We start from the raw sequence: 13216 nt of genomic DNA on the forward strand, positions 1-13216 counted from the left end.
AGGCTTTCGGCAGTACAAGGTATGAGTTTCTGCGGACATCAAAGAAATGTTCCACCAGATGTTGATTCGTATGAGGGACCGGCATTCTCAACGCTTCGTGTTCCGGAGCGATCCGTTGGAGCCACTCGAAATATACCTTATGGACGTGGCAACATTTGGATCCACGTGTTCGCCGGCTTCGGCACAGTATATCAAAAATAGAAATGCCGAAGAATACGCTGAACAATTCCCAAGAGCGGTGGAGGGAATTCTGAATAACCACTACGTGAATGATTACTCGATTCACGAGAAAGGAGGATTTCAGCTTAAGAATTGGCTTTCAAACAGCGTCGCAGTACTACGTCAATCGGAAGAGGAGGATCCGAAGGCAATCAAAAGTCTTTACCTGAGCGCCGTGGACAGTAGCGATCGAGTAATGGGCATGTTGTGGCACACTACCGAAGACGAGCTGCGGTTCTCGATGGATTTAAAAGAGGAGATTCAGCGGGTGATAGACAGCGGTGAGCGGCCAACCAAACGGCAGATGCTTAAATGCTTGATGGGGATATTCGATCCTCTGGGAATCCTGAGCGTATTTCTAGTTCACGGAAAGATCCTTCTCCAAGACGTTTGGCGAGCTGGAATACAGTGAGACGAAAGATATATTTCGTCGCTGGATCAAGTGGACCAGCCTTTTCCCTAAGATCAGCCACCTGCGGATCCCACGATGTTATTTCAAGGACGCAATCAAGAAAACGTATGAACAGCTTCAGCTACACATTTTCGTGGATGCAAGCGAATCCGCATTCTCTGCTGTGGCGTATTTCAGGGTGGTCAACGCTAAGGGCGAATCAGAATGCTCGATATTAGCAGCGAAAACAAAGGTCGCACCGCTGAAGCCACTCTCGATTCCCCGCTTGGAGTTGCAAGCAGCGGTCCTTGGCAGTTTGATGTCGTTCGTTCAGGAATGCCCGAAAGTCACGTACGAGTGGTTAAAGGGTCCGGATTTTTTACGGTTTCCCGAAGAGAACTGGCACCTGTTTCGGTGAAAACTTCGGCGCAACCTGATGAGGAACTACGAACCTGCTTTGTAATCAAAGGAACGACGATTCCAGAGATTGTGGTGGACTTTTCCCGGTTCTCAAAGTAGCGGCGACTTCTGGGAGCAGTAGCGTACGTACATCGTTTCGTGGACAACTGTCAGCGTAGACAACGAAGAGAGAAGCAGGAATTGCTGTACCTGAGCCAAAATGAACTACGAAAAGTGAAGGATACGATAATGCGGATGGTGCAATGGAACGAATATCCCGATGAGATGATCCTGTTCTCGAGAGGACACACGGAGCTACCCAAAACAAGCAGCTTATACCAGTTAACGCCGATGCTGGACGAGAACGGAGTTCTACGAGTCGAAGGAAGAATTGGAGCGGCGCCGCATGCATCGTTCGATGCCAGATTCCCGGTGATCCTCCCGAGAAAGCACCCGGTGATAAAGCTAGTGGTAGATGATTTCCATCGAGCCTTTCGCCACGGAAATTCCGAAACGGTAGTGAACAAAGTCCGACAGTACTACAACATTTCCCGATTGAGGACGGTGGTGAAGCAAGTTTCAGCAACGTGCCAGTGGTGCAAGAGGAAGAAGACGTATCCTACGGTTCCACGAATGGCGCCGTTGCCGGTGGCTCGTTTGTCGTCGTTCACTCGACCATTCACCTACACCGGCATCGATTTCTTCGGGCCGTTATTAGTGAAAGTAGGGAGGAGTGCTGCTAAACGCTGGATCTGCCTATTCACTTGTCTCACTACACGCGCCGTTCATGTCGAGGTTGCTCACAGCTTTTCTACACCGTCGTGCATCAAATCTATACCGATAATGGTACCAACTTCAAAGGTGCCGAACGTCTGCTGCGGGAGGAGCTCGAGTGTATACACAGCGAATTGGCAGCGACGTTCACTAATACAGATACGAAGTGGAATTTCATTCCGCCAGGAGCACCTCACATGGGCGGAGCGTGGGAAAGGATGGTATACGGTCGATTAAGTCGGCTATGGAGGCAGCTTACAACAACGATCGGAAACTGGACGACGAAGGACTAGGAACACTAGTAGTCGAAGCCGAGGGCATTGTTAACAGCCGTCCGCTTACCTACTTGCCCCTAGACGCTGCCGAAGGGGAAGCTCTGACGCCAAATCACTTCCTCCTAGGAAACTCAACGGGTGTTCGTCAGTCTGCAGTAACGTTCAGTGACGCGGCTTCCGCGGTTAAGACTTCCTGGAATCTAATGCAATATCAACTGGACGTGTTCTGGAAGCGTTGGATTCGGGAATATCTCCCGATGCTGACCGAACGGATGAAGTGGTTTGGAGAAGTAACGCCTGGTGCTGTTGGGGATCTAGTCCTTGTAGTGGACGACACCCGTAGGAACGGATGGATTCGAGGAAGGATCAAGGATGTCGTGGCATCGGAAGATGGACGAGTTCGGCAAGCTATAGTTCAGACTGCGAGAGGGATGTTACGTAGACCGGTGTCAAAGTTGGCCGTGTTGGAGGTTGAGTCTGGTGGTAAAACTGGAAATGGTGGCCAGTGTTACGGGGGGAAGGATGTTGCTGCCAGCACTGCCGCGCGGTGTAACCGCAACCGAACGACATCACCACTTCAACTGGTGAACGATGTTACCAAGACTTAAAACATCAAACGTAAAAGTTGACGGACAATGACGTGGCCGATGAGAGGTTGTTTGCAAGGTTGTCTGTAGAAAATCCTAGAGGTGAAAAGAAAGTTAGAAGTAAAGTAAAGTGATTGTAATTATCATTAAATTAGGCCTAAAACTATGTTTTTCAGTTCTTACAGCTAAAGTTGTACTTAAACTATCTTACCCTAAACTATAACAGATAGTTATCACAGTTAGAAGATCCCAGCCGTAAGTTTATAAGAAATACTATTAGAAACTATGTATAACCTAAAATTTATCGCAGATTGCTTCACATACGAGGATTTCGGTTAGGCATTAATATTCCATACGCTCAAACCGAATAATTGTAAGTAGTATTATAACTAAATGAATTAAATGCTAACCTAAGCTAATAAATATTGCAGTTAAAGCTGTATTCGCACCCATAAAATCGATTTTGCGAGATGCTAATTAAAACGGTTGAGAGCCCTACTGTTCCCGGAACAAGCACTGTGCAACAAGACTTTTTAGGACTGAAAAAATTGACCATATTTGACTTTCTTGTTGTCCCCTGAGTAAAATCCTTAAACATACTTATATCCTAACACGTCCCAATTTTTTGGTACCGCCCTCTTTATGAATTTTGGTATGTTGTCCCGATGATGGTCGTATGCTGCCTGACTAAAGCATGTTACGATATTGCTGTTGAAGAGTTTTTTGTAGGAAACGATTAAAGGAACATTTTTTTAGAACATTTTAAAACGATATCTTGTTGTATTACCCCTCGTTTGGGTGATTTAATTTGGGTACCCCCCTAAAAATCTATAATTTATGTTGATTCGCTGTAAAAAACCATAATATGCGCTGGTATGTTGAGATTTTCATAAAGTAATTATTTAAAAATCCAAAAGAATGAAAACACTCTAAATGCGATTATTTTAATCATATTTTATTGTTCTTCTTCTTCTTCGCTTTTCAAGCTTATTGCATATCGCATATTAGCTTTGTGGCCGGCGCCGGTGGTGTAGTGGTAAGCGTGACTGCTTTCTCACCCCAATGGGTCTGAGTTCAATCCCAGCCGAGGTCGGTGGGATTTTTCTGAGGCAGTAAAGCCGTTGGTCCCGGCCCATGTGTGTTGTGAATGCGATATCCTACGCAGGTGTGGAAGCTGCCTCCCTGAATTGCAGGAATTCTGTTGTCAATGGATGGCAAACGATGTCCGTCGGTGATTGGCACTAGATTGCGGAACAGAGACCGACGTTAAATAAAGGAAAAGAAGATATTAGCTTATTGCGTGCTCTCAACTTAGTGTTCTAGATGCACTTCCACAGTTATTAATTGAGAGCTTTCGATGCCTGTACCATTTTTGCATTAGTATAATTGTGTGGCAAGTCCAATCATACTCTATGCCCAGAGAAGTCGAGAAATTTTCCAACCCGAAAAATTCCTAGACCGGACCGGGCATCGAAACCCAGCCACCTCCAGCATGGTCTTGCTTTTTAGCTGTGCCTTTACCGACTGAGCTAAGGGAGGCCCCGATATTTTATTGTTATTTTATTCAATTTAAAAATATTATTGGTCTTGCCTGATTATAAGAATAACACAACTTTCTAGGCTGAGAAAATTGACCATATTTGACTTTCTTGTTGCCCCCTGAGTAAAATCCTAGAACATACTTATATCCTGCACGTCTTATTTTTTGGTACCGCCCTCTTTGTGAATGTTGGTATGTTGTCCCGATGATGGTCGTATACTGCCTAACTAGAGTATGTTATGACATTGTCGTCTGAAAGTGTTTTGTAGGAAGTAACTAGAGAAACACTTTCCTAGAACATTTGAAAACGATATCTCGCCATCTTACCCCTCGTTCGGGTGATTTTTCAAATGGGATTCCATGCCTGGTGGTGAGGTCATAAAGTTTCATCATTACAGAGTCCTTCCTTTAGTTCCCGAACTTAGGTGAAATATTTTATTTGGAAAATCATTAAAATGAGAGATAAAACGTTAAGATATCATTTCCAAATGTTTGAGAAAAATGTTTTCGCAGAAATTTTCTACAAAATACGCTTTACAACAACAGCACAATTATAATCTCAGCATCCCAACGCACCTCAAAGTTGTTTACTGTAAATTTGCATGGATTTTAGATTTTTACGGGGGTATCCAATTTGAAAAATCACCCGAACTTCAGGGGTAAGGTGGCGAGATATCGTTTTCAAATGTTCTAGGAAATTGTTATTTTAGGCACCTCCTACAAAAAACTCTCGGCCGACAATGTCATAACATACTTTAGTTAGGCAGCATACGACCATCATCCGGACAACATACCAAAATTCATAAAGAGGGCGGTACCGAAAAACTAGGATGTGTTAGGTTATAGGTATGTTCAGGACTTTTAGTCAAGGGTCCACAAGAAAGTCAATATTAGTTTATAATCATCAAAATGAGGAATAATAGTATGTGTAATGGTTGTATTGTGAATTTATATATATATTAGATTTTTTAGGGGAGGGTGCCCAATTTGCAAAAATCACCCAAACGAGGAGTAAGACGGCGAGATATAATTTTCAAATATTCTAAAAAAATGTTCCCTTAATTGTTTCCTACACAAAAAAAACTCTACAACAGCAATATCGTAACATGCTTTAGTTAGGCAGCATACGACCATCATCGGGACAACATACCAAAATTCATAAAAAGGGCGGTAACAAAAGATTAGGACGTATTAGGGTTTAAGTATGTTCTAGACTTTTACTCAAGCGACAACACGAAAGTCAAATAAACTGAATTTGCTCAGTCCTAGAAAGTCTTGTTGCATAGTGATTAGGGGATTTTCCCTTCTATCAACATGAGCAGTTCTTTCAAATTTAATTCTTCTCATTATTTTTGGCATTGCAAATGGAGTTGAAACATATTTGACAATAAAGATTTAAAAGTATGGTAAGAAATTTAAATCGAATTCCCTTATTCCTTTTTTGAAACATCAGCAGTTCTTTGGAATTTTACTGTTATCTTTTTTGTGTTATCGCCAGCAAATCCAAACACATAAAGAAACCAACAATAAAGACAAATCGCTTGCAACTACTACCCCGATAGACTCTCTCTCTCTCTGTAACAAATCTTGATCAGAGTTGTAGAAGGCACCCCTCACCATCCCTCTCCATAGGGGGAGTTTGGTAAAGAGAGGTGATAAAACTGATTTGTACCTTTCTAAAGTTGTCCTAGCTCGCTTTCTACTCTGTAAATGCAATTTTCACACTGCCGTACTCTAAACGGAACTATCAATTCTATACTTTCGCCTCCTCATCTATCGTATGAAAATTACCAGTATAGTCTGTTATCTGAAATTAGCATCTTCAACTAAGGAAAAAGATTATTTCATTATTGCTTTCCATTGCTGACATAGAGTTAGGATTCGGCTCCTTGATCGCTTGTCTTTTTGTGTTTTTAAGATATTTTTGATTCCTTGGTCACCACTATTGCCTTGAGATTTGGAAATTTTAGATCCCGTCTGGAAAATTGGATAATTTTAATATTTTACCATTCTTATAATCGCATTACATCACATTGCACATCGCAGATTTGTCATTCTTATGATACTCATGAGAAGTTCTTACCAAATTAAAATGCGTTTGATCAAATGCCATTCGGATAAATGGCATTGGGTCAAATTCCCTGGAACCGTAAAAAATAACTAATAACATTTAAATGCAAAATATCTTGTCTATGTCTCGCTATTGTAAACAATGTTACCAAATAATTTTTTGGTAAAATAAACATATGTTCACACTGAGCAAAGCGCGTTGGTCTTTCTGAGTAAAACAAAAATCGCACACACTAGAAAAGTTTTTGGAGTCAGTCATAACGGCATGTATAAGGTGATTATTAACTTGATTTGATTTTTTTACAGGGTATGACATGTCACCTTTCATACGAAGATATGCAAAATACTTGAACGAGAAGGCGCTTTCTTATCGTACTGTTGCATTCGATTTCTGTAAATTGAAAAGAGGAAAGGAAGAGGGTTCTCTCCGGGTTATGAATGCTGATAAACTGTTGAAAACATTGCCTGTTCTTCAAGCGCAGTTGGATTCGTTGCTAGAGTTTGATTGTACAGCTAATGACTTAACAAACGGTAGTTGAACAATTAAGATACATATGTATATATTTGTCACTGATTGATTTTTTGTGTTTTTTGTAATTACAGGTGTTATCAATATGTGTTTCATGCTACTTTTTAGAGATTTGATACGACTATTTGCATGTTATAATGATGGTATTATAAATTTATTGGAAAAGTATTTCGACATGAATAAAAAACAATGTCGAGACGCCTTAGACCTATATAAAAAGTTTTTGACACGTATGGATCGGGTCGGAGAGTTTCTCAAAGTAGCTGAGGTAAGTGATGCCGAAACAGGATTAAGGCTAGCTCATTAATTTTTTATTTTGATTATTTTCAGAATGTTGGTATTGACAAAGGTGATCTACCAGATCTTACCAAAGCACCTAGCTCATTATTAGAAGCACTTGAGCAACATTTAGCAACGATGGAGGGCAAGAAGGGTTCTGCTGCTAATACCCCTACACAAACCGCAAAGTAAGTACATATGTATGTATAAAAATGATTATAACAACTTATTTATATGCCTGATTGTTTGAATTAAGCTACCGTCTAAATCACATATCTCAGTTGCTTCATTTTTTTGCATCAACAACAAAATTGCGGTTCTATGACTGGATCGGTGGCTTAGTGCACCGAGCATTGGAAAAAATGATATTTCATGAAGTTTCCCTAAGAAAATTTTCGCTATTCATATGAGTTTTGTGAACTTTTCTATCACTGTTGCATGGAACTGTAATGCGAAAAGCGACAGTTTACCATTCAGGGTTTCTTCCACTCAATTACTATTATAAAATATTTTTTGGAATTATGAAATCATTAGATTTTACAATAGTTCTTAGAACTTGGAAGTCAACAAAATTCTTAAAGCGTAGAAAACTGATTGTATAACGTTTAGCGGTAAACTATGTCGCGGTTTATATAACATTTCACATTCGATACATTTTCGCGGTTTTAAAAACTCGATTTTATATTTTATCGATGATATCATAATTAGGGACTGCCGTGTCGTGTCCATAGTTCCATGCCATGTCCAGCATGCCGCAATAAGGATCTTACTGGCGAGGATTGGCACTCCTGTGGGTTGGCGAAGCATTTCCTCTATCGCCGTGCTATGGTTACCGCGGCAGAGTTCGCGTCGCACCCGCTCACTTTGCTATTGTCGGAAGGACAACATTGTCCAGGCTACACCACGGGGTGGTGTGAAGTAGGACCTGAGCTAGGTGTGTGTGTGTGCGTGTGTGTGTGTGTGTGTGTGTGTGTGTGTGTGTGTGTGTGTGTGTGTGTGTGTGTGTGTGTGCGTGTGTGTGTGTGTGTGTGTGTATGTGTGTGTGTGTGTGTATGTGTGTGTGTGTGTGTTTTTTTTTTTTTTTTTTTTTTTTTTTTTTTTTTTTTTTTTTTTTTTTTTTGGCAAGGAGGAAACCTTCAAAAAGGCCATCGTGCCACCGCTTGACGACTGGGCGCACAGTCGCGGTGACACGGTGTGTGGGATTCTTACCGCACTAAAACCTCCTTAGACGCCTTGCCCTTTTCCCCCGGAACCACTTGTCGTATTACTTCGGAGGGGGCCGTGCATTACGCACCTCACTTTACCTCAGCTAATTGGCGCTTCCAGTTCGCTGATCGTCTCTCCAATTTGTGAGCCATTTATCTCCCAGCGTCACGTTCTACTCGGTTATCCCTGGTGGTGGATACAGCCTACTCTGACGGAGAGTTCTCCCGGCTTCGGCTTTCAGTTCGCACTTGTGTGAGCACATTACTACTTTCTAGTTGGTCTTCCCGCCATTTTCGCTGCAGCGCTGACATGATCTGCGTTACTGCTCTGCTGACGGCGTTAAAGGTGCCCTCCTCTCGACACATTTCTTCGACGACATTCTCCGTGCTAAGGGCGAGCATATCCTCTCGCACATCATCAAATCTAGGACATTCGAAAACCACGTGCTCTGGTGATTCTTCCACATTCCCACACTCCGGACAGAAGGGTGACGTTGTGTGTCCGAACCGATGCAGGTACTTCCTGAAGCAGCCATGACCAGACAGGAACTGCGTCAAGTGGAAGTTGGCTTCTCCATGCTTCCTGTTCACCCAGGTCGAAAGAGTCGGTATTAGCCTGTGTGTCCATCTACCGTTCTCTGCTGCATCCCACTCCTGCTGCCACTTAGCCATCGACTCCGTTCTCACCATTTTTCGTACTCCTCTGGTTTCTCTCGTCATATAGCACTCGTAGTCCTCCGCCAAGGTGATGCCGATTGGGATCATACCGGCGATAACGCATACTGCCTCCATCGAAATGGTTCTGTACGCACTCACGACTCGCATGGCCATGAGCCGGAACGTACTGCTCAATTTCCTTTGGTTCTGCTTCGTTTTCAGCGCTTCAATCCAGGCTGGACCTCCGTACCTTAGTATTGATGAGGAAACACTAGCCAGAAGACGTCTCTTGCTGCTTGGACCAGAATTGTTCGGCATGATTCTGGCTATTGCGTTGATGACCTTCGTCGCCTTCTCGCAAGCATATTCGATGTGGCTATTAAAGTTTAGCCGGTCGTCGATCATCACTCCCAGATACTTAAGCATGCGCTTCGAAGCAATGGTGTGCTCTCCAACGGTAATTTCTGCCCGCTGCACTGCTTTGCAGTTACTGACCAACATCACTTCTGTTTTGTGGTGGGCTATCTGCAGCTTCGCTCCTTGCATCCAGTTACCAATCGTATCTATCGCCTCAGCCGCCAACATTTCCACTTCTTCCAGCGTCTCACCGGTTACCGTCAAGACGACATCGTCCGCAAAGCCAACGATCTCAACTCCTTTGGGCAGCTTGAGCGTCAGCACGCCATTGTACATTCCGTTCCACAGCGTGGGACCTAGAATGGAGCCTTGGGGAACCCCCGCCGTGATTCTAAGCGATTTCTGCCCCGTGTCTGTCACGTAGACAAGGACCCGGTTCTGGAAATAACTACTTAGAATCCTGCAGAGGTAGCCTGGAACCCTCATTCTATGGAGCGCCTTGGCGATGGCCTCCCAGCTGGCGCTATTGAATGCATTCTTGACATCGATCGTAATCACGGCGCAGTATCGATTTCCTCTCCGCTTCTGTTTGGAAGCTTTCTCGGCTCTGTTAATCACTGTCCGAATTGCATCCACCGTCGATCTCCCTTTCCGGAATCCAAACTGTCTCTCCGACAATCCGTGTTCACTCTCCGTGCATTTCGTCAGTCTGTTGAGGATGATCCTCTCTAAGAGCTTTCCTACAGTATCCAGCAAGCATATTGGCCTATACGATGCAGGATCCCCCGGCGGTTTTCCGGGCTTCGGCAACAGCACAAGTTTTTGTACCTTCCACCTATCAGGGAACTGACCATCGTCCAGACATTTCTGCAGCACCATCCTGAACATGTCCGGGAACGTCTGGATCGCCGCCTTCAACGCCACGTTGGGAATTCCATCCGGGCCGGGAGCTTTATTCGCTTTCAACCCTTTCGCTGCTGCTATGAGTTCCTCGTTGGAGACTTGTTCAACGTTGTCTTCATCTACCTCGCCATATGGTGTAGGTGGCCAGTTCGTTGGGTCATGCTGTGGGAAAAGTCCCTCCACGATGACTTTCAGCTTGTTGTGACACATTTCAACCGGCATCGTTGGGCCTCTGATCTTCGCCATCGCAACTCGGTATGCGTTGCCCCAGGGGTTGGCATCGGCATCGCGGCACAACTCCTTGAAACTATTTGACTTGCTCAGCTTTATCTTTCGTTTCAGTGCAGCCCTGGCCTCTCGGAACACCACCCTGCGCTCCTCTCTGTCTGCTTCTGTTCTTGCTCTCTGAGCACGCCTTCTGGCTAGAAGACAAGTAGCACGGAGGGTGCTAATTTCCTCGTTCCACCAGTAGGCTGGACGCCGCCTGTTCGTTGGCTCCAGTTTTCTCGGCATAGTTGTGTCACATGCCCTTGCTAATAATTCGGTCAACTCATTCGCGCTTAGGCCCGGGACGCTGTTGTCTACCCTTAGAGCTTCGATGAAGAGATCCTTATTGAATGCCTTCGTCTTCCACTTCCGCTCGCTTACTTTCGTCCTCCGCATTTCCACCGGTGTTCGTTCGCCGATACTGTACCGGATCGCCTGATGGTCACTATGGGTGTACTCCTCGCACACCGTCCAGTTCATATTTGCCATTAGCGACGTACTGCAGAAAGTAACGTCGATAATGGATTCCCTACCATCTTTGCGGAAGGTGCTGATGGTTCCTTCGTTGGCCAGACTGACGTTCAACTTTGCCAGAGCTTCCAGCAGGCTATACCCTCTTGCGTTGGTACATCTGCTCCCCCAATCCACTGCCCAAGCATTGAAGTCTCCTGCGATGACGACTGGTCTCCGTCCAATGAGCTCTTCGGTGAGCCCATCTAGCATCTGGTGGAACTGCTCAATTGTCCATCTCGGGGGTGCGTAGCAACTACATACAAAGATTCCATTGATTTTGGCGATCACGAAACCTTCATATGAGCTTGCCACCACTTGTTGTATGGGATACCTGCCCATGACTTGTATGGCCGCCATTCCTGCTCTATCCGCCACCCAGTTACCATTATCGAGAGGGACTCGGTATGGCTCTGCAATGATTGCAACGTCGCACTTTGTTTCCGTTGTTGACTGCCACAACAGTTGCTGTGCTGTGTTACAATGATTGAGATTTATTTGTGTGTGTGTGTGTGTGTGTGTGTGTGTGTGTGTGTGTCTGTGTGTGTGTGTATGTGTCTGTGTGTGTGTGTGTTTTTTTTTTTTTTTTTTTTTTTTTTTTTTTTTTTTTTTTTTTTTATAGTAAGGTTTAGGAAAGCTTCAAGAAGCCTGGCCTGTAGTGAAGGTGGCACGGTGTGGTATCCACTAGTTGCCTAGTGCAGCTCCACTAAAACCCATTCCTTACTCTCTCCTCTGCCTGGATCCCCCCGGGACCACTGTGAAGCGACTACTTCGGGGGGTGGCTGTGCTCATGCACTTGTCGTACTCTCAGCGCTAGCTGGCGTTGCTAGATCGCTGCTCTTCTCTCCATTTACGCTGCAGCTCTGACATAATCTGTGTGACTGCCCTGCTGACGGCATTCCAAGAGTCCTCCTCTCGACACATTTCATCGACGACATTCTCCACGTTAAGGACGGGCATCTCCGTTCGCACTGCCTCGAACCTTGGACAGTCAAAGACCACATGCTCCGGCGTTTCATCGACGTTGCCACACTCCGGACAGAGGGGTGACGCTGCGTGTCCGAACCGATGCAGGTATTTCCTGAAGCAGCCGTGGCCAGACAGGAACTGCGTTAGGTGGAAATTGACTTCTCCGTGTTTTCTGTTCACCCAGGTCGAAAGAATCGGTATTAGTCTATGTGTCCATCTACCGTTCTCCGTCGTGTTCCACTCCTGTTGCCACTTAGCCAATGACTCCACTCTCACAACTTTCCGTACTCTTCCGGCTTCTCTCTGCCTGTAGCACTCACTGTCCTCCGCCAGGGTGATGCCGATAGGGATCATACCGGCGATAACGCATACTGCTTCCGACGAGATGGTTCTGTACGCACTCACGACTCGCATGGCCATAAGCCGGAACGTACTGCTCAGTTTGCTTTGGTTCTGCTTCGTTTCCAGCGCTGGAACCCAGGCTGGACCTCCATATCTCAGTATCGATGATGACACGCTGGCCAGAAGACGCCTCTTGCTACTGCTGGGACCAGCGTTGTTCGGCATGATTCTAGCTATCGCGTTGATGGCCTTCGAAGCCTTCTCACAGGCATATTCGACGTGGCTGTTGAAGTTTAGCCGGTCATCGATCATCACTCCCAGGTATTTTAACACACGCTTCGAGGCTATGGTGTGCTCCCCGACGGTGATTTCCGCCCGCTGTACCGCTTTACAGTTACTGACCAATAACACTTCCGTTTTGTGGTGGGCTATTTGCAGCTTCGCTCCTTTCATCCAGTTACCAATCATGTCGATTGCCTCGGTTGACAACACTTCCACCTCTTCCAGCGTCTCGCCTGTTACCGTCAAGACGACGTCGTCCGCAAAGCCAACGATCTCAACTCCTTTGGGCAGTTTCAGCGTTAGCACGCCGTTGTACATCCCGTTCCAGAGCGTTGGACCAAGGATGGAGCCTTGTGGAACTCCCGCTGTGATCCTAATCGATCTCTGTCCCATGTCTGTCTCGTAGACCAGAACCCGGTTCTGGAAATAACTCCTCAGGATCCTGCACAGGTAGTCAGGGACCCTCATTCTATGCAGTGCTTCGGCGATGGCCTCCCAGCTGGCGCTGTTGAACGCATTCTTGACGTCGATCGTTATGACGGCGCAATATCGATCTCCTCTCCGCTTCTGTTTGGACGCCTTTTCAGCTCTCTCGACCACTGTCCGAATTGCATCCACCGTCGATCTCCCTTTCCGGAATCCGAACTGCCTCTCCGACAAT

General features: G+C 45.3%; 2 protein-coding genes across 4 annotated transcripts in view; both read left to right on the forward strand.

Annotated features, from left to right (window-relative positions):
• The first annotated feature begins 1258 nt into the window (after positions 1 to 1258).
• LOC135714792 (uncharacterized) lies at positions 1259 to 2666 on the forward strand. Its single transcript, XM_065238160.1, has 3 exons — positions 1259 to 1732; positions 1816 to 1901; positions 1970 to 2666. Exons 1-3 carry the CDS (start codon positions 1259 to 1261, stop codon positions 2664 to 2666), a joined length of 1257 nt encoding a protein of 418 aa, XP_065094232.1.
• Positions 2667 to 6522: 3856 nt separating this feature from the next.
• The window catches only part of LOC135714789 (phosphatidylinositol-binding clathrin assembly protein LAP-like), a 123783-nt gene continuing 117089 nt past the window's right edge, over positions 6523 to 13216 (forward strand). For all 3 annotated transcript variants that reach the window (XM_065238157.1, XM_065238158.1, XM_065238159.1), the window contains exons 1-3: positions 6523 to 6786; positions 6859 to 7052; positions 7115 to 7251. In XM_065238157.1, coding sequence (XP_065094229.1) covers positions 6570 to 6786; positions 6859 to 7052; positions 7115 to 7251 — 548 coding nt within the window. In that variant the 5' untranslated portion in view covers positions 6523 to 6569. The remainder of the gene's footprint in view (positions 6787 to 6858; positions 7053 to 7114; positions 7252 to 13216) is intronic.

The sequence above is a fragment of the Ochlerotatus camptorhynchus genome, unplaced genomic scaffold, assembly GCF_037179485.1.
Source record: "Ochlerotatus camptorhynchus isolate MF236.1 unplaced genomic scaffold, CSIRO-AGI_Acam_v1.1 ptg000724l, whole genome shotgun sequence".
NCBI lineage: Eukaryota > Metazoa > Arthropoda > Insecta > Diptera > Culicidae > Ochlerotatus > Ochlerotatus camptorhynchus.

Bases quoted from the DNA above. Each gene is read 5' to 3' on its own strand.
- LOC135714792 (XM_065238160.1), top strand. From the start codon at position 1,259: ATGCGGATGGTGCAATGGAACGAATATCCCGATGAGATGATCCTGTTC. The intron at 1,733-1,815 runs GTAGGGAGGAGT...GGTTGCTCACAG, and splicing joins TCGGGCCGTTATTAGTGAAA to CTTTTCTACACCGTCGTGCA. The intron at 1,902-1,969 runs GTGTATACACAG...TCATTCCGCCAG, and splicing joins CTGCTGCGGGAGGAGCTCGA to GAGCACCTCACATGGGCGGA.